The sequence below is a fragment of the Brassica napus genome, chromosome A9 (genome assembly GCF_020379485.1).
Source record: "Brassica napus cultivar Da-Ae chromosome A9, Da-Ae, whole genome shotgun sequence".
Lineage (NCBI taxonomy): Eukaryota > Viridiplantae > Streptophyta > Magnoliopsida > Brassicales > Brassicaceae > Brassica > Brassica napus.
This window is the reverse complement of record NC_063442.1, coordinates 5,662,125-5,679,325: the sequence shown is the minus strand read 5'-3', so window position 1 is coordinate 5,679,325 and position 17,201 is coordinate 5,662,125. Positions and strand designations below refer to the sequence as shown.

The following is a 17,201-nucleotide window of genomic DNA, read 5'->3' as shown; positions in this document are numbered from 1 at the left end:
ATCAAACAAATATTTTAATTAAAATATACTTGAAAGAAATTGTTGAACAACTAAATAATGATAAAATCGAATAATCGATGCTTATGCAGTAATGATTACAGGAGACACTTACTTATTTAGCAGTCTGAATCTGAAGTGCTTTTCACTTTTTTTCTTATTCTTTTTATAATATAGTTGTCCAGACAAAAAAACGTGTGACATGTTAGCCTAAACAATTTTATACCTATATAAATATTAGTTATGGATTTTTTTTTTTGAGCAAAAATATTAGTTATGGATATTGGGGCCTTTCTTAAGAATTCTGATCACTAATTAGCCAACCTGGATTCCAAGCCGTGCCATGTGTTTAAGGCTCTATCGTGAGCTAATCAAATTTATTTGGCATTAACAAAAAACCATATCAGAGAGGTATTATTTTGCTAAGTTCAGGCGGGATTTCCGGCCAAGTTGAATCGGTCCTGTCTCTGTGTTTTTTACTTTGTCAGCACACAATCCCGGAAGCTACTCTTTTAAGATCTATATAGCTGTAGACACCACCCCATACATCTTCTCTCACCAACAAACTCCTATCACCAAGCAAGTTGTACTTCTCTTCCTCAGTAACCGTATGCATTTCTGCGTCATGCCTCTAAATTTTTTTACAATACATGCAACCTGCAAGGGTAATAATTCAATTTGTTTGGAATCAAAACTAAAGAGCAATCATTCCAACTCCTTACTTAGGCCTTAGCCCATAATTTATCAATTAATGGCTTGGGCCATTATAAACATTAGTGATTACGGGGTTTTTAATTGGGGGCCCATAATCCCTTATTCAGCGAGAGTCCCAACGGCTAGTTTTTCTGAAACGGCTCCTTCCATTCCTGTAAGAGAGTAGTCCCAACGGCTAAATTTTTTTTTGAAAACCCTATTGGTTATGACTGCCTTTAAATACTAGCGTCACAGCAAACTCCATACCCACTTGTCTAAAACTCCTATAGCATTTTTCTATTATTATTATTCTCCAATCAACCTCTCCCCAGAAACAAGATTTTTAGATCTCGATGGAGACACCATCATCAACGAGGAGAGTGACGAGGTCTCAGACCCTCTCTGCCATGAAAACCTCTGCCACCAATCATCTCTTATCATCATCAAGTAAGTCTTCCACGTCTCTCCACCAGATCGATATTTATATATGTCCTAATCGATAGTTGTTTCTTTCTCTAGAGAAACCAGAGGAGTCGAAATCAAGGCAAAGAAACGGCGCAACGCCGAAGCAGGACAGGTCAGCGTTGTTCGACATAACCAACGACTCGCCGATCGTGGGGCTTGCGATGCAGACTCCATCCTCAGGAGTGGCTGTAGGGAAGAGCAGAATCAAGAGCACTCCTGGATCTGGCGAGGCTCTCTTGAGAGGCCAAGTCAAGAATCTGTTGCAGAAGGTCGAAGAAGAAGAAGCGCATCTTATCACGAAGATATCAGTTGAATCTCGTCCTTTCATCCATCTCGTTACTTCTCCGATGGGACTTCTCGCTCCGACTCCGGCCAACACCCCGCAAGTTCTCGATGGAGCGCCGCCGCAGGTTGTGATCGCATCTCCGGTTGTTTCGGAACAGCTGAGAGCAGCAGCAGCAGCTTCTCAGGTAAAACTAGATTTGTTGTGTATGAATGGTGTGGGTTTAAATAGTATTGAGATGATTGGTGATAAAAGGCTTTTTTTGGGCCTGCCAGGTGGAGAAAGATGAGAGTTTGGAGAAGAGTCCGAGCATAACGAGGTCGTTGCTGCTGGATTTTAGTGATAAGTCAGAGCTGTGGGAGAGCTCAGACTGTTCCTCTGTGGTGACTCAGAACGTAGAGGATGATAACTCCTCGGTGTGGTCGATGCAAGTCAACGCAAGTACCAAAGACGAAGAGGATGATGATGAAGACCAAGAAGTGGTGTATTCTTACAGGGAGGAAGATGATGAAGAGGAATACTACGAGGAGGAAGTGGAAGGGTTGTGCGAGGGAATGAGGAAGATGAGGTTCGAAGGGAAGCACACTCGGTTTGTGTACGACAGTGATCTTGATGAGATGGTTGAGGCTGAAGAGCAAACTCCTGGGGTGTCGCGTTTGAAAGTTTTTCCTACACCAACGGGAAAACATGTCAGGTTTGCGGACGAAGACGACGAGGAATGATAATAATAACTCCAGTTTCGAGTTGTGGACAAAGCCTCTCTCTCGCATGTCCCAACTTTTTCTTATAATTGTTTTTGTTTTTGTTTTTTGGGGCTGTTACATGGTTCCCAGTTCTCTGATTCTTGTGCCCATTTTACATTGGTGTTATTTTTCAATAACTAAAGTGTAATCGGAATATGACCTTTTCTTTTTAATCTTCTCTTTTGTTGTTATGTGTGCAAACGGCTTATGAAATTACTGCACAAGAAAAAGCGGACATAAATGAAATCATGATTAGAAAGTAGCATTTTGAACATTAAATAGTCCCAAAAAAATGAGTCTTATTGGATCCAGCAACTAAGTCGCATGTTTGTGAGAGGCTCCTCCGAGCTTGCTTTTGTGTCATTCACTGACTTGTTGTGTCTAAATTACCAAGCTTATGCCATTCGGAAATAGGGTCAATGTAAGACTTACACTGTGTTGTAAATTTGTAATGTTGTGATCTCAATAAAGCTCTACGTTGCTTTTCTGCTGAAGTTGCTTGCTTGTCTCTTCAGACTGTGTTGAGGAAGGATTCGGCCTGTAACTTCAATCTCTTTTGTAATCTGAGGATTATTATCAGAGTCTTGAGAGTGTTGTTCTCCCTCCACTCTTTTTTTTCTTTTTTGTATAAATAAACTCTTGTTACGGCACATGAAAATGAACTTTACAGCCAGAATTGTTCAGAGAGCCTGCGGTCGTGGGCCTAAATTCATAATATTGGGCTGATACAATATTAAAGAAAAGCCCAAATAAGAAATCTGTTAGAGGGAGGAAACTTTGTTGCCAAACTAACTGAGAATCCTCCTCCTCCATCCCAATCGTGTTGGCACGATAAAGTAGACGACGGCCTGTTCTACCCATCAAGTTAACCCCACCCGACTTCGTTTCCCCTCGTCAAATCCATTGGATCAGAAGTTGAGCTCATTCTGGGGTTTGTCATTTGATTTTTCAGAGTTTTTATTCTTCTCTGACAATTTAATCGGCTTATATAATAATAATATTCTCTTCGATTCATTGCTTGCTTTTCGGTTTTTCATTGATTCAAATCGATTTTGAAGGAACTAGGTAATAAGCCTATCTATGGCTGCAAAGCAAGAGGCCTCTTCCTCCTCAATTGTACAATCTAACATCATTGACGATCTGTTGAGCAGAGTGAACACCGCAACAGCCTTATTGACCTACCTTAAATCAAAAGCAACAACTCTCGTCGTTGCTGAGGATTTCTCCCAGCTTTCACTCGCTGATGATGGTGAACAACAAGGATCATCAATATCTGAACGCGATCAGACTTACGTCTCTGAGATGCTTAAGCACGTAGAGACGGTTACATGCGTGATGGACTCTCTCGCTAAGCGTGCTATACTCGCCGAATCCGAAGCCGCTGTTCAGAGAGGCAAGGCGCTGCTGAGTCAGCAAGAAGTTCAAAGAAAGTCTGGCCAGATCAGCAGCATGTCCTCGAAACTGGAGGACATGGAAAAGTTTGCTCTAGGGACCACTAGTATCCTCGGCGAAATGCGCCAGAGGGTCGATGATCTGGTGGAAGAGACGTCAAGACAGAAGGCGAGAGCTGCGGAGAATGAGCAGGAACTCTGTCGTATCAGGAGAGACTTTGAGTCCCTTAAATCCTACGTTTCGAGTCTCATCAGCGTCAGAGAGACACTCGTCTCGTCTGAGAAGCAGTTCCAAACCATCGAGAGGCTTTTCGAACGGTCAGTTCTTGTGAGTTCATCCTTGTTATTTAATTACTTTCTTATTGTTATTGTGAGTTCATGAGGTGGCATTGTTGTTGGTGAAGCAGGCTTGTTGCGAAGACAACGCAGTTGGAGAGCGATAAAGTGCAGAAAGAGGCAGAGGTTCAGAAACTAATGGAAGAAAACGTGAGACTCACGGCTCTTGTGGATAAGAAAGAGGCCCAGCTTCTGGCTATGAATGAGCAGTGCAAAATGATGGCTCTAAGCTCCATATAATATGGTTAGAGATAAAGAAATGTGTGAGATTTGCTAATTGTTGTCTATATTCCCACTTGTAACATAAAAGAAACCGCCATTTGATACAACCGCCGTTTTTCTTCCTTGTTTGTAATTGTATGACACCACTTTTGCCTGTGGAAAAAAATAATAATAAAAAAGGGGGGAGAGCCTCTATACATATGTTGATTGTTCATGAAATTACACTATGGTTTGGCTTAACTTAACTTGCACCAGGGTTTAGGGCTTTTGGCTTGGTTGAGACTGAATGAGATTTGAACGGACCGGTAATGATTGGTGGCTGAGAAGATATACGGCTGCACGAGACTGTATGGGCTTTCTGCTTGAAATCCGTTAATGGGGTTTGTCTGTAATACATCATTGCCCTATTTCTTTCATCCACAGAACATGAGGAGCCGTTGTCGCCCATCTTCTCCTTCAGCAATTTGAAATTCTATATTATTATGTTGGCACACGTTACTTCTTCAGTCATCACTGTGTGTATTTACATGATCTTTTATTAAACCAATAGAAACATGGGGAACTCACTCGAATTGATGAAGCTGCCAAGAGTGTATACAGTTGCATTTTGGTTATATAATATTTTAGTATTCCTTGTTCAGGCCTAATAGAAAAAGTTCAGCACATGGTGAGTCCCATAACGTTGAAACATCTTGTTGATTCTCTATGTATGTGTGTCGTGTATATATAAACACATACGTGACTCTGCATATAAATATGAGTCACATTCACCAACCATCTCTTTATCCATAAGAAGAAAGAAAAAAAAAAGATATGGGAGTAGAAAGAGGAAGTGGTAAGGGGCTGAAGCAGATGCTAAAGAGATGTTCGAGTTTGGGAAAGAAGAGTAACGTCCACGTCAACTCTAACGGCGTCCCCAAAGGTCACTTCGTCGTTTACGTTGGTCTCTCTAGATCCCGACACGTTATTCCTATCTCCTTCCTCACGCACCCCATCTTTCAGGTAATCTTTCTATTTACAAACAAATACACATATATATAAGTCGTAATGGAAGGTGATCATTGCATGTGACACTACTCGTGGATCAGATGTTGCTGAGACAATCTGAGGAAGAGTTTGGGTTCTACCAAGACAATGGCCTAACCATTCCTTGTGATGAAGATTTCTTTCTCTCTCTCATCTCCTCCATTAATCCGCCTTGACAAGACACATATGAACGTGCAATTCTAGCTCCTGCTTTGCGGAAATAAACTCGTGTCTATGTAACTACTGCTGTTTATATATCCTCTTCCACGGTTCTCATGTAGCATGTCACTGGAGAGGAGTAGAATCTACGTTACGTACCTACTTTTTTAACCTCGTTTTCTTTGATAAGTTCTAAAATCAAATTAAAGCTAGGGTTTTTTTCGCTTTGCCGAGGGAAGCTAAACAAGGACATATCACACAACTACATCATTGCCTCTTATTAATTTCATTTTTTTGTATTTTTTTATTGGACCCTCAATATGTTGTCCTTTTGCAATTATTATCTCTCTAACAGCAAACATATTTTCGCCCTCGACAGCCATGGACCCTTCTTCACCAGATAGAGATGGTCACATATAACTCTCAACACACGACCAAAGTTTTAAGAGTTGAGCAACATTAATTTTAGTGGGAGTTTCTTCCCAAAAATCTATTCCCCATTTAATTATAACATAAATAAATTAAACAGATAAAATTTAAATAGAAATGCTGTTGCACTAGTCCTACTATATAAAAGGGACAAAATCCAAGGCTTCTGGGACTATCCACATCAGCCAAAATATTCTCATTCCAAAAAAATTAGAAATAAACATTATTTAGAAGATAATTAACTAACATACGACTTTTGATATTTCTAAAAATTTCAAAATTGTAACTGTTAATTTATTAATAGAATCATATATCTATACTGAATTATGTTCTATTTTTAATCGTTAGACTTTAAGGGTAAATAAATTATTAATTTATAATATATATAGTTTATAAATTTATATAGTAGTTATAAATAAAGAGAAAATAATCGGGGAGGGTGAAGAAACTCATGTAAAATTATGTAATTAAAATGGTAAAATGGTGAGTATGCTGAGGTGAATCTAAAAAAAATTGTTGTACAAATTATGGTGCTTTCTTCGTCCACTATAATGATTTAAAATAAAATATATATTCACATAAATAAGTCAATATTTGTTGTTTTTTTTGGCAAGATGTTAAGATTATCATTTTCTGAAAGGTTACACTGTTGTTTTTAAACAACTTATTACATCAAGGAAACAAAAACAACCAACAACAACTCAAGGTAAAAAAAGCCTTAAAGAGGTCTTATACAAGAAAGATAAAAAGAAGTAGAGAAGAGGAGAAATAAAAACTTGCCGGGTAAGAGAGGAGACGGTCACGCATCATACGGTCGAGAGAGGCAAGGATGACTGATGAAGGTGAGGAGACAACTGTGAACACACGAGCATTACGCTCTTTCCACAACAGGTAGATGGTTGACTGAAAGTATAGCTTGATAACTGGAGTAGCATGCGCATCTGCATTGGCGCGAGGTTGATTGATCTAGGCTGCAATAGAGTGTAGATCAGCCAGAAGAGAAATCCAAACTTTAGCAGCAAAAGACTCTCATATCAAACGAGAGAAAGAGCACTCAAAGAAGAGATGATGGTGAGTTTCTATTTCCAGATTACAAAGGACGCACGTTCCTGAGACATTTAACCCCCAACGCCTCAAGCGATCCTTGGTTGGCAGTCTTCTCCGCAAAGCCAGCCATGATATAAACGCATTACGTGGAATATGTTTCTTGAACCAAATAGTCTTGTGCCAATATTTGTTGTTGATAATGTTTATATTCTTTTCTGACAATAGTATCCATATTTTTTAGTAAACTGATCCAAAGAGATTAGTTTGTGGAGCTAACCAAACGATGATTATAGTGTTTACTTTGGAAAAAGTAATAGGTTGAATGATAGATGGCGTGCGTGCTTTTTCACATGGAAATCTGTACATATATTAAAATTGTAAGATTTGAATCATAGAGAAAATATAGTGTATATGACTGAAGTTGGTCCATTCCGAAACTAAAGATGGCTAAAATTCTTCTTTGTCAAAATGCATAGATGTGAATCTTATATGAATAGAGTTCTCCATTGCTTATAGCAGTGTAGTAAACTCCATGTGTATAGGAAAAAAATGTTATATAAGTGAAAACAAAAATTATGATTTTTTTTCTTGTGCCTATAGGCTCTACGTAATTTGAAGAAAAAAGAACATATTGTGTGAAAATTTTTGGCTCGGTCAAATTTTATCCAGTTGTTTATAAAATTGTTGTTATCTGATTCATGTAATTTTTCAGTGTTGATTTTAAAGTCCAAAAAACCCATATATACTGACTTTTTGATATATTTTTTCTGTGATTTGAATTTAAAAAGAGATAAAACTTTCGATAAGTTATGTAAACTCAGAACAAGTATTTAGCTTTAGAAAGCATTTACATGTTTCAAACTTATAATATATACATATATAATGTTTAAAATTATGCATATAAAACCTGTGTAAAATGTGCCTGAATATGTTTCTCTTCTTTAATGTGTTAATCGTACTATATATAACATTATTTTAAAATTTCAAAAAGTTTATGTCACATACAAAAAATTATCAATAAAAATATAATTATCCATCTACAACAAGAAAAATGAAAAATTATAAACATATAAATTTAAATTAAGAAAAACTAACATTGGAAAAACAAAAAGTTAATGTAAAAGAAAAAAATCGACAAATAATATTATAAATAAAATAAATTTATAAGACACAATCCGCGCGAAGCGCGGAAAAAATCTCTAGTAATTAAATAACACGTATACAAAAGAGTCTCTGATGGTTCATGCAAAATCTTTTTATAAAAAATTCATACTTCTTTTTTCATTTTTTATCTACCTTTTTTCTCTCACTTTTAAAACTGTTATTAGTTTTTTTGGTCAGAGTTCGAATGGTAAAAACAGTTCAAGCAGGACAGATCAAGCATATCATGCAAATCAGACAGAACAAGTGCAGATCAAGTAGGACAAGTGAAGATCAAGCGGATCATGCAGGCGAGAACCAGATCAAATAATTTATTATAACTTACAAATGACAAAATTAGTTCAAAACTATAGATCATATATTAAAAAAATAAAAATAATACTTGAATATCTAAACAAATATCTTAGATGTTATAGGATCGGCCGAAATGCATGTAAATATTTTATAAAATACTTATACTTTTTTATTTTCTTATTTATAACATCCCATTCCTCCATCCGAACACTATAGTGGAGAAATCACCACTTCAGGTGCTAGATTTCACATATAATTCTTACTCGCAATTATATATGTTATCATTACTATTTTGAGAATTATCTTTATACATAACCTACACTGGATATGTGTACAGACGACGCGACATGTCACTAAACCCTACCTTGAAAGTGGACTTTAAACCCGTGATGGTGTCACATCAGCCTGTCACCAAAAACACAATGTTTTATACTAATTTTTTTTAAATCTTGATTTTTGCATATAAAGTAAACAAATGCTAGAGGTGGCATATCACTCTACCACAACAAACTTAAAATGCGACAAGACTTATTCCAATCATTCTTTAATTTCATATTAATTTCGAAATTAGTAAGTTTATATAAGCAAGCGTCTTGTACAACGCATAGTTTCCGGACACTTGGCCCCCAATGTATGATTTCATCATAATATTAATTAATATATGCTGGTACATATATCATTTGAGAGTCGTACGAGAGGTGATGTAATTGATGTTGCAACGATCAAACGTTTTATTAATTATTAGAAAACACTATCTTATATGCAACCACTATCCAATCATGTAAATCAGGCAATAAAAAAGGTAGCTTGTGCATAATAGTTTCAGTTAGTCTTCATTCATATTTAGTGACTAACCAAAAGCTGCTCTTATATATAACTAGCAAAAAGTCTAGATGGATATAAAGAGATTGGTTGAGACGACCTTTTCTAACGAGAAGGTTCTCCAGTTTCATCGCAGTGAAATCTTCCTTTGTACGTAGATCTTGAAACCCCATTTTCTAATCTGTTACGGCATGATTAACCCAAGTTTTTAGGATAGGTTTCTTAACGGAAGTTAAAAAACTGTTTCTTAACTTCCGCTAAGAATTTCACCCTAAGAAACTGGATTAATCATGGTCTTAGTGCAAAGAGGAGAGAAACTCCCATAGGCCATAACGTAAAACCAAAAAAAATAAGACGATTTCACAGCATGGTTTGGTAAGTGGAGTGGATAACACGGATCGATGGAAACGCATAATTTTGGTAAGTATATAGAAAAGGGCCTTATTTTAAAACTCACTAGTGATTTTTCGGGCCTTGTATAATAGAGTAAGCCCAAATTTCTGAGATCCAATAAAAAGGTTTCTTCCAATACACCCAATCTTCTTCGTCGCTGTATGGAAACAATAGACAAGACGCATCGTTTTCAGGGATAAGGGTTACGTGTCTAATATCTACAACGTAATGCCAGTACCGACACGAAGAAAAGGAGAGATCTTTCCACTTTAGTATTCATCACCCTGTCTGTCATGGGTTTGTTATGAACACGTACGTACTCGAGCTCTCTACTTTGAAAGCTCAGAAAAAATATCCATCCGGTTTCTTTAATTAAAGTAATAAACGGTTCGGTCTACGTCTGGACACGCGTCTGGAAGCACCACGCCGACATTTGCTCTGCTGCCACGTGTGGATTCAGTTATAATGATTCACTAATTTAATAGTTAATCCATATCCGGAACTGGACCTATAAAGAGTACCCTCCATGAGCCTTACGAACATTCATCGATCAAAACTCAATATCCAAGTCTCATCATATTATCAAATAGAAGTATTTTAGCTGATAAGCTCAAAGTCTTTGCTTAGAAAAAGAAGAAGATGGCGTCTTACCAAAACCGACCCGGAGCTCAGGCCACTGACGAGTACGGAAACCCCATCCAGCAGTTGGACGAATATGGAAACCCAATTGGCCGTGGAGCTACCGGCGGAGGAGGTTACGGAACTGGTGGAGGATACGGAGGAGGAGCAACTGGTGGGACCTACGGGACAGGTGGCGAAGGATACGGGGCTGGAACTGGAGCGTTAGGAGCTGGCGTAGGAGGTAGGCATCACGGCCAGGAGCAGCTTCATAAGGAAAGTGGTGGTGGTGGCTTGGGAGGAATGCTTCACCGCTCAGGATCCGGATCCAGCTCTAGCTCGGTACGTTACCATTTATAGAAACATCCCTACGTATTATATTTAGTTGGTGTGTATATTCTGTATTAACAATACCGATATGGTGATAGGAGGATGATGGACAAGGTGGGAGGAGGAAGAAGAAGGGAATAACTGATAAGATTAAGGAGAAGTTGCCAGGTCACCATGATCAGTCTGGTCAATCTCAAGGCATGGGGATGGGAACTACCACCGGGTATGACGAGGGAGGCTATGCTGGCGAACGCCATGAGAAGAAGGGGATGATGGAAAAGATCAAGGAAAAGCTTCCCGGTGGTGGTCATCACTAAGCAAGTTAAACTCTGGGACAAACGTATATGCATATATAAATTAAAATAAAGAAAAGCTCGTAACACAGTGGCATCCGGACCTTTTACTTTTAGGTGTGTGTTTTTATATATGCACGTCCTTCGACGTGTTATGGTTTATATGAGTGTAAGAGGCATCGCTTGGCTCTTTTTATGTTCTTCAGCTGTATGTACGGTACAGTGTTATGTACTTTCATATCTATATATCTATCTACTTTTTCTTGTTATGCTTCGTAGCCTAAATTTTCTTATATAACGCCATGTCCTAAGTTGGGATTCCGTATTCAGCGTTAATTGATCACTGGGATGGAACGACATAAACTTGGAGTGATAATAGCATCTCCAACAAGAAGTTCTCATATAATTTTTAGACGTTATAAATAAAGAAACAAATAAACTTGGACTTGATAATAGCTATTCCAACAAGGAGTTCTCATAAAAAAATTATGACATTATAAATAAAGAAAGATATAAACTTGACTGGTGATCATAGCAAACTCCAACAATGAGTTCTTATAGAATTTTTAGACATTATAAATAAAGAAAGAATTGGAGTTCCTATAGAATTTCTAACATTATAAATAAAGAAAAAAAAAAGGAGAATGAGAAAATTTTATTTGTAGAGAACTCTACCTTATAATGCCAAATGTCTGATTGTTTCGATTTATAAAAGTAAAATTAAATTAGATTATTTAAACAAAACTTATGAAAATATTGTTGTTTTAGTTTATTAGAAGCTTAAAATCATCTTCAATAGGGGTTTTAGTGTCCAAAAATCTTCATAATAATATTTGAGAAAGTCAATTTTCTACGCGTATGAGTTATTTAGTTTTTTACATGTCGCGTTCACGTTGACGGTTATTTACAGAACTATCTTTAATGAATTTAAAAATTAAATTTAAATACTATTAATAAATTTTATTTAGTTTCCTTTTTACTTTTTACATATATAATAAAAAGAAACATTTAAAAAGTTTAAAACAGATTTAAAAATGAAATTATATGTATATAATATAATTTTATTAAAAGAAAAAGTTTACAAAATAGTAATATTTTATTTAAAACATATTTTTACATAAAAAAATACACTTTCTGTATATATATTTTTTCTTAGATGAAAACAAAAAAGTATTTTATACAATGTGATCTCATATTAAAAAATAAATATTATTCCTTTATGTGATTTCATAAAAAAAAGTTCACAAAGATATTCTTGACATTAAAAAATAAATCTATTCCTTTAAAACATACTTTATACAATATAAAATAAATATATTTTTAAAGTAATAGAAATATTTTTTTATATCTATCTATTTTCTTAGATGAGTACATAAAAATAATTAAATAACATAAACCAACATATGTTTAATTGACTAAAATAATGTATAATTAATATTATTGAAATGTTTTTCTATAATATCTTACAATTACCACAAAAATACCTATAAATTATATTTTACTTGTATATTATGATTTCACAAAAAAGTCACAATTTTAGTGCTGATTTTTAAGAGACATTAAAATTGGAACCTAAAATTTTTTTTTTTATGATAAGCATAGTTTGATCGAATAATTACAAAATATTTTTAAATAGCATATAACTTTAATGAGGTATATATATATATTATATTCTATCATTATTAAAAAATGTTATTATTTAGTTTCTTTTTAAGTTTACGTTTTCTTTATGTTTGTGGAACTTAATATATCCATAATCAAAATACTCAAACAAATCTGAATTCTCATTTTCAAGATTATTTAAAATAAATTCCAGTTTACCTTTCAATAAATTTAAGGCATACAAGTATTTAGAAGTTATAAAATATTTTAATTATTGTTAATATTGTAAATATTGATATTTGTTCATGAGCTTAAAAATTAATCAGCTATATTCATGTATGTAATTTTTTATTGATCATCCCTTTATTTTCTAATATTTTTAAAAAATCAAAATAAAATTTTGATAAATATTATTAAAATGCATGCACATTTAAGATAGAAATAAAACTAGTTTGATTTGACTTTATTAGAATCAAAATAATCATACTTGAGTATGAATTTGAAAGAATATATGTAACTCAATATTCTCACAACATGAGTGAATCAACTAATCCAGTTTATATCCAAAATCAAAAATCTAACTATAATAAAAATATAATTTAATAATAAGAATATATTTATTTTTATACATAGAAATTATAGTGACTCAAAACATGTTAATAAAAAAAACTTAACTAATTGTTACAATATAGTTTTATATATATACATGAGACTTCATAATATTATCATTATATTCATTTATGTAATTTTGAATCAAATTCTTAAGTTTATTTTTTATTTAATTCTAAGCACAATATCTATTACATTTATACAAAATCTTGCTAAAATATATTTACATATCTAAGAAAATAACCAATCTAAATGCAAATTTTTTAAACAAAATTAGCTATATTTAGAATAAAATATTATAGTTGAATTTGAAGAAATAGATGCAATTCAATATATCCAAGTTATAGAGAAATCGATTGTTGACCCAAAAACAACTAAATTGAGTAGATATAACATGTCCAAAATCATATGTCTAATTAAAATAATATAATATTATTAATATAAATTATACATATAAATTATAAATTAATTTAAAATCAAAAGTAAATATCAATTAACTATAGTACATTAATTTTATAAATGTTTATGCCCGTGCATGAGCACGGAAGAATCACCTAGTACATTATATATGTGTATGTAATTGTGAGGTTCTAAATTTTACCAGAAGCCCAACCCAAAATATTTTTGTGGAATATTTTGGATTGGATTTTCCGTAAATTTAGAACCCCGTATTTATATACATATACGTGTTTTTAGATCTCTTAAGCTACTCTCAATTGGGAGCGCTTTTAGAGTGATTCTAATCTGCTCTAATATATTGGTCTTTCATTTGCAGATGTAAGCAAGCAAATAAAATAAAAATTACTGAAGTAAACAATGGAAGGCGTAGGAAGATTAACAGCAGTATCATGAAAAAGTCTTATTCTCGAAGTTGAATAAAAAGACCAAAAAAAACTATAGGGAAAAAACTAATTGAAAAGTCTACGTACATCATCAACGCTGTTTGGCCATATTTTAGTAACGTTAATTTGTTCGCTCTTGTTGCACGAAAACAAAAGGAAAAATGTTAGATTGTTTGGTTTAGCGAGGGAGAACTATTGAAAAGTCTACGTACATCAACGCTGTTTGGCCATATTTTAGTGAACATTAATTTGTTCGCTTTTGTTGCACGAAAACAAAAGGAAAATATTAGATTGTTTGGTTTAGCGAGGGAGAGCAGTTGAAGCTGTTTCTCAATGATTTTGTCACTATCTACCATTTACTATGTCTTTGTCGTACTCTACCAACCCGAAGCACACCATAAGATTATTACTTTGCTTGTACAATAGTATTTAGCATTGTTTCTTTGTTGATCTCGTCAATGTCAGTCAACCAAGTAAAAAAATACTAATACACGCAATTGTTTTACTAGGGTCTTCTTCGTGTTAATCTCTCGATTTGATATTATCATAAATCCGTAGAAACAACTTTTATGTTTGGTTAAAGTATTGACTACATGAAAGGGTTCAATTTCAATTATTTTTGGGTTAATTTACCACAAAACTCTAAGAATTATTTTTGTTCTTGTCTGCTTTGTAAGGTGTCATCATGGCCTGTGGGTGCCAAGAAAAGGCACAATTTTCTTTTCTCTCTTATTCTATGCAATCAGAATTCTTTTGTTGTTTGCTAAAAAAAAAGAATTCTTTTGTTGCAAACTCAAACTTGAACATAAGTAAAAACATCATGATATGAGTTGACAAATAAAGTGATCATTATTGATGGGCAATGCCCAAAAAAATCTAACAAATCCTGTATTCATACCAATCCTTATGAGAATAATGTATCCATCTAACCCAATATCTACGATTAGTTACCAACTCCAGCGCTTTTTGAAATGTCCACAAAGTCTACTCTATAAATCCTACCTTTCCATTACAAGAAAATCATCAAGTTACAAGAAAACGAGTTAAACCGCAACGAGTACTCATCAAGAAAAAGAATTCTCAAAAAATGGCAGCATCATTGAACATTCTTATCGTAGCTGTAGTCTCCCTTATCGCCTTCTCTCCTCTTTGTTTGTGTTCCAAAGCCTACGGAAGTGGAGGCTATCTCTTCCCGCAGTTCTACGATCACTCATGTCCTAAAGCTCAAGAGATTGTTCAGACCATTGTCGCTAAAGCATTCGCACAGGATCCTCGCATGCCTGCCTCGTTGCTTAGACTCCATTTCCACGATTGTTTCGTGAAGGTTTAATCCTTAGCAACTTCTCAAACATTAACTAGCTATATAATAAATACTCCAATTAATCTTTACCTATTTTTCTCTTTGTGATTGATGCTCCAGGGGTGTGATGCTTCCATACTACTGGACAACAGTGGAACCATAATCAGCGAGAAACGATCAAACCCTAACCGAAACTCAGCCCGTGGTTTCGAACTCATCGAAGAAATCAAACGTGCCTTAGAACAAGAGTGTCCTGAAACAGTTTCTTGTGCTGATATCTTGGCTCTCGCGGCTAGAGACTCGACCGTCATTGTAAGTCATTATTGTTCATTAACTATAAAAAAAACAGATTATTTGATTATCAAAAAATAATTAGTTCGACACATGAAACAATATGCATACAGACAGGTGGACCGAGCTGGGAAGTACCTCTAGGGAGAAGAGACGCGAGAGGAGCAAGCTTGAGTGGTTCCAACAACGACATTCCTGCTCCCAACAACACATTTCAAACCATCCTCACTAAGTTCAAGCGTCAAGGCCTCAATCTCGTTGATCTTGTCTCTCTCTCTGGTAATATATCCATCCATCTTAATTACACAAATACATTTGTAAGAACTTACCTATACTGATCCACCCAGTAAAATTCTTAACCCCTTTTTACTAGTCTTTTTTTTTTTATTTGAAGTATTGTAACTGTTTCTGAAAACATTCATAATGCGTTATGCGGACGTAGAAGGGCTTACAAAATGATACATTAGCTTTGCTGATTTGAAAACAAAAATAAAACTCCCTTAGAAAAACCCATAAGTATTGTTACGTTATATATAGCCTTGCTGATTAAAATTTTCCTTGTAATATTTAGAAGTCCTTAACGCTTTTGTTTATATGATTTGCAGGAAGTCACACCATAGGAAACTCGAGGTGTACAAGTTTCCGACAGAGGTTATACAACCAGTCTGGCAACGGAAAGCCTGATCTAACCTTAAACCAATACTACGCTTCCATGTTGCGCAAGCAGTGTCCAAGATCTGGCGGTGACCAAAACCTCTTCTTCCTCGACTTCGCGACGCCCTTCAAGTTCGACAACCACTACTTCAAGAACCTGATAACGTACAAAGGGCTATTGAGCTCGGACGAGGTTCTGTTCACGAAGAATAGAGAGTCGAGAGAGCTGGTGAAGCTGTATGCGGAGAATCAAGAGGCCTTCTTCGAGCAGTTCGCGAAATCGATGGTGAAGATGGGGAATATATCTCCATTGACGGGAGGGAGGGGAGAGATCAGGAGAATCTGTCGGAGGGTTAACCATGCTTATTAATCAAATCCTTTATACGTAAAACTCATGGTTTAGTCTCATGCATCTGTTTGGGCGCATGGACGTGTTTCTTTTGGCTTTTTGCATGTATAAATGTGTGTATTGTATGATTTTGTTTTCGGAAGAAGATTGTGTGTTTTGTTTCGAGTGTATTTGGTGTGTTCTTAATTTTCAGGATCCCAATTTTTCACGTGCATAAATCATCATGATACTGAATTATGGATAAACGACCAACATTGAGTAATAACAAATGTACATAATATTTCAATCTCGCTGTAATTCATACGATCAAAGTATCTAAACCTATTACCCTCAAATCAGAAAGATCGAACCCTGAAACCACACAAACGAAAGTTTAACTTGATTATAATGTTTTAGAACTTAAACCGCACCTAAACCAAAATCAGAATCAAATTTAAAACCAGACCCACACCTCATATCCCACTTCAGACCTGACCCAAACTCCTATTCAAGCTTTAAAAAAAATTCCCAAATCGATTTCATAATCTGCGAACCCTATATCGAAAAATCCATGAATCCATGTTTGGTTTCTACAAAAAAAAAAAGAGAGGGAGACAAATAGACAATGTCAACAATAAGAGAGAGAGACAAACAACAACTGAGGAGCAATAACTCGGGTCGGGTTTATTAGGTTGAATTAATCCAGTTTAGATTTTCTAATTGAGTCGTTTTAGTTTTAATTTGGTTAGTCATTGGTTAAGTTTTAAAACAAAGAATACTAAACCAAATTTAAACCGCTACTTGTCACTTTTAGTTTATTCTTTAAATTTTGTGTGGTTTCGGATTTCGATCATTCTGATTGTGGAGTATAAT

At 35.0% G+C, this 17,201-nt stretch overlaps 5 protein-coding genes across 8 annotated transcripts; all 5 read left to right on the top strand.

The window, feature by feature from the left end:
* The first annotated feature begins 948 nt into the window (after positions 1-948).
* On the top strand, positions 949-2,372 carry LOC106366342. Its single transcript, XM_013805938.3, has 3 exons — positions 949-1,137; positions 1,210-1,625; positions 1,714-2,372. Exons 1-3 carry the CDS (start codon positions 1,044-1,046, stop codon positions 2,158-2,160), a joined length of 957 nt encoding a protein of 318 aa, XP_013661392.2. The 5' UTR covers positions 949-1,043; the 3' UTR covers positions 2,161-2,372.
* Positions 2,373-2,933: 561 nt separating this feature from the next.
* On the top strand, positions 2,934-4,331 carry LOC106362750 (golgin subfamily A member 5-like). Of its 4 annotated transcripts, none has more exons than XM_048739570.1 (3): positions 2,934-3,112; positions 3,240-3,900; positions 3,980-4,331. In XM_048739570.1, exons 2-3 carry the CDS (start codon positions 3,262-3,264, stop codon positions 4,013-4,015), a joined length of 675 nt encoding a protein of 224 aa, XP_048595527.1. In that variant the 5' UTR covers positions 2,934-3,112; positions 3,240-3,261; the 3' UTR covers positions 4,016-4,331. The 4 variants fall into 4 exon arrangements, with proteins under 4 accessions (XP_048595527.1, XP_048595525.1, XP_048595528.1 ...); XM_048739568.1 differs by having other exon boundaries at positions 2,935-3,112; positions 3,240-3,890; XM_048739571.1 differs by having other exon boundaries at positions 2,938-3,112; positions 3,247-3,900.
* A 134-nt stretch (positions 4,332-4,465) lies between these two features.
* LOC106364172 (auxin-responsive protein SAUR50) lies at positions 4,466-5,542 on the top strand. The gene is made up of 2 exons (XM_013803799.3): positions 4,466-5,132; positions 5,219-5,542. Exons 1-2 carry the CDS (start codon positions 4,944-4,946, stop codon positions 5,330-5,332), a joined length of 303 nt encoding a protein of 100 aa, XP_013659253.1. The 5' UTR covers positions 4,466-4,943; the 3' UTR covers positions 5,333-5,542.
* Positions 5,543-9,978: 4,436 nt separating this feature from the next.
* On the top strand, positions 9,979-10,971 carry LOC106366343 (dehydrin Rab18-like). The gene is made up of 2 exons (XM_013805939.2): positions 9,979-10,421; positions 10,508-10,971. The coding sequence occupies exons 1-2, from the start codon at positions 10,101-10,103 to the stop codon at positions 10,724-10,726; spliced, it is 540 nt and encodes a 179-aa protein (XP_013661393.2). The 5' UTR covers positions 9,979-10,100; the 3' UTR covers positions 10,727-10,971.
* Positions 10,972-14,761: 3,790 nt separating this feature from the next.
* LOC125577772 (peroxidase 72-like) lies at positions 14,762-16,567 on the top strand. The gene is made up of 4 exons (XM_048739564.1): positions 14,762-15,079; positions 15,176-15,367; positions 15,460-15,625; positions 15,952-16,567. Exons 1-4 carry the CDS (start codon positions 14,843-14,845, stop codon positions 16,368-16,370), a joined length of 1,014 nt encoding a protein of 337 aa, XP_048595521.1. The 5' UTR covers positions 14,762-14,842; the 3' UTR covers positions 16,371-16,567.
* Positions 16,568-17,201: the final 634 nt, after the last annotated feature.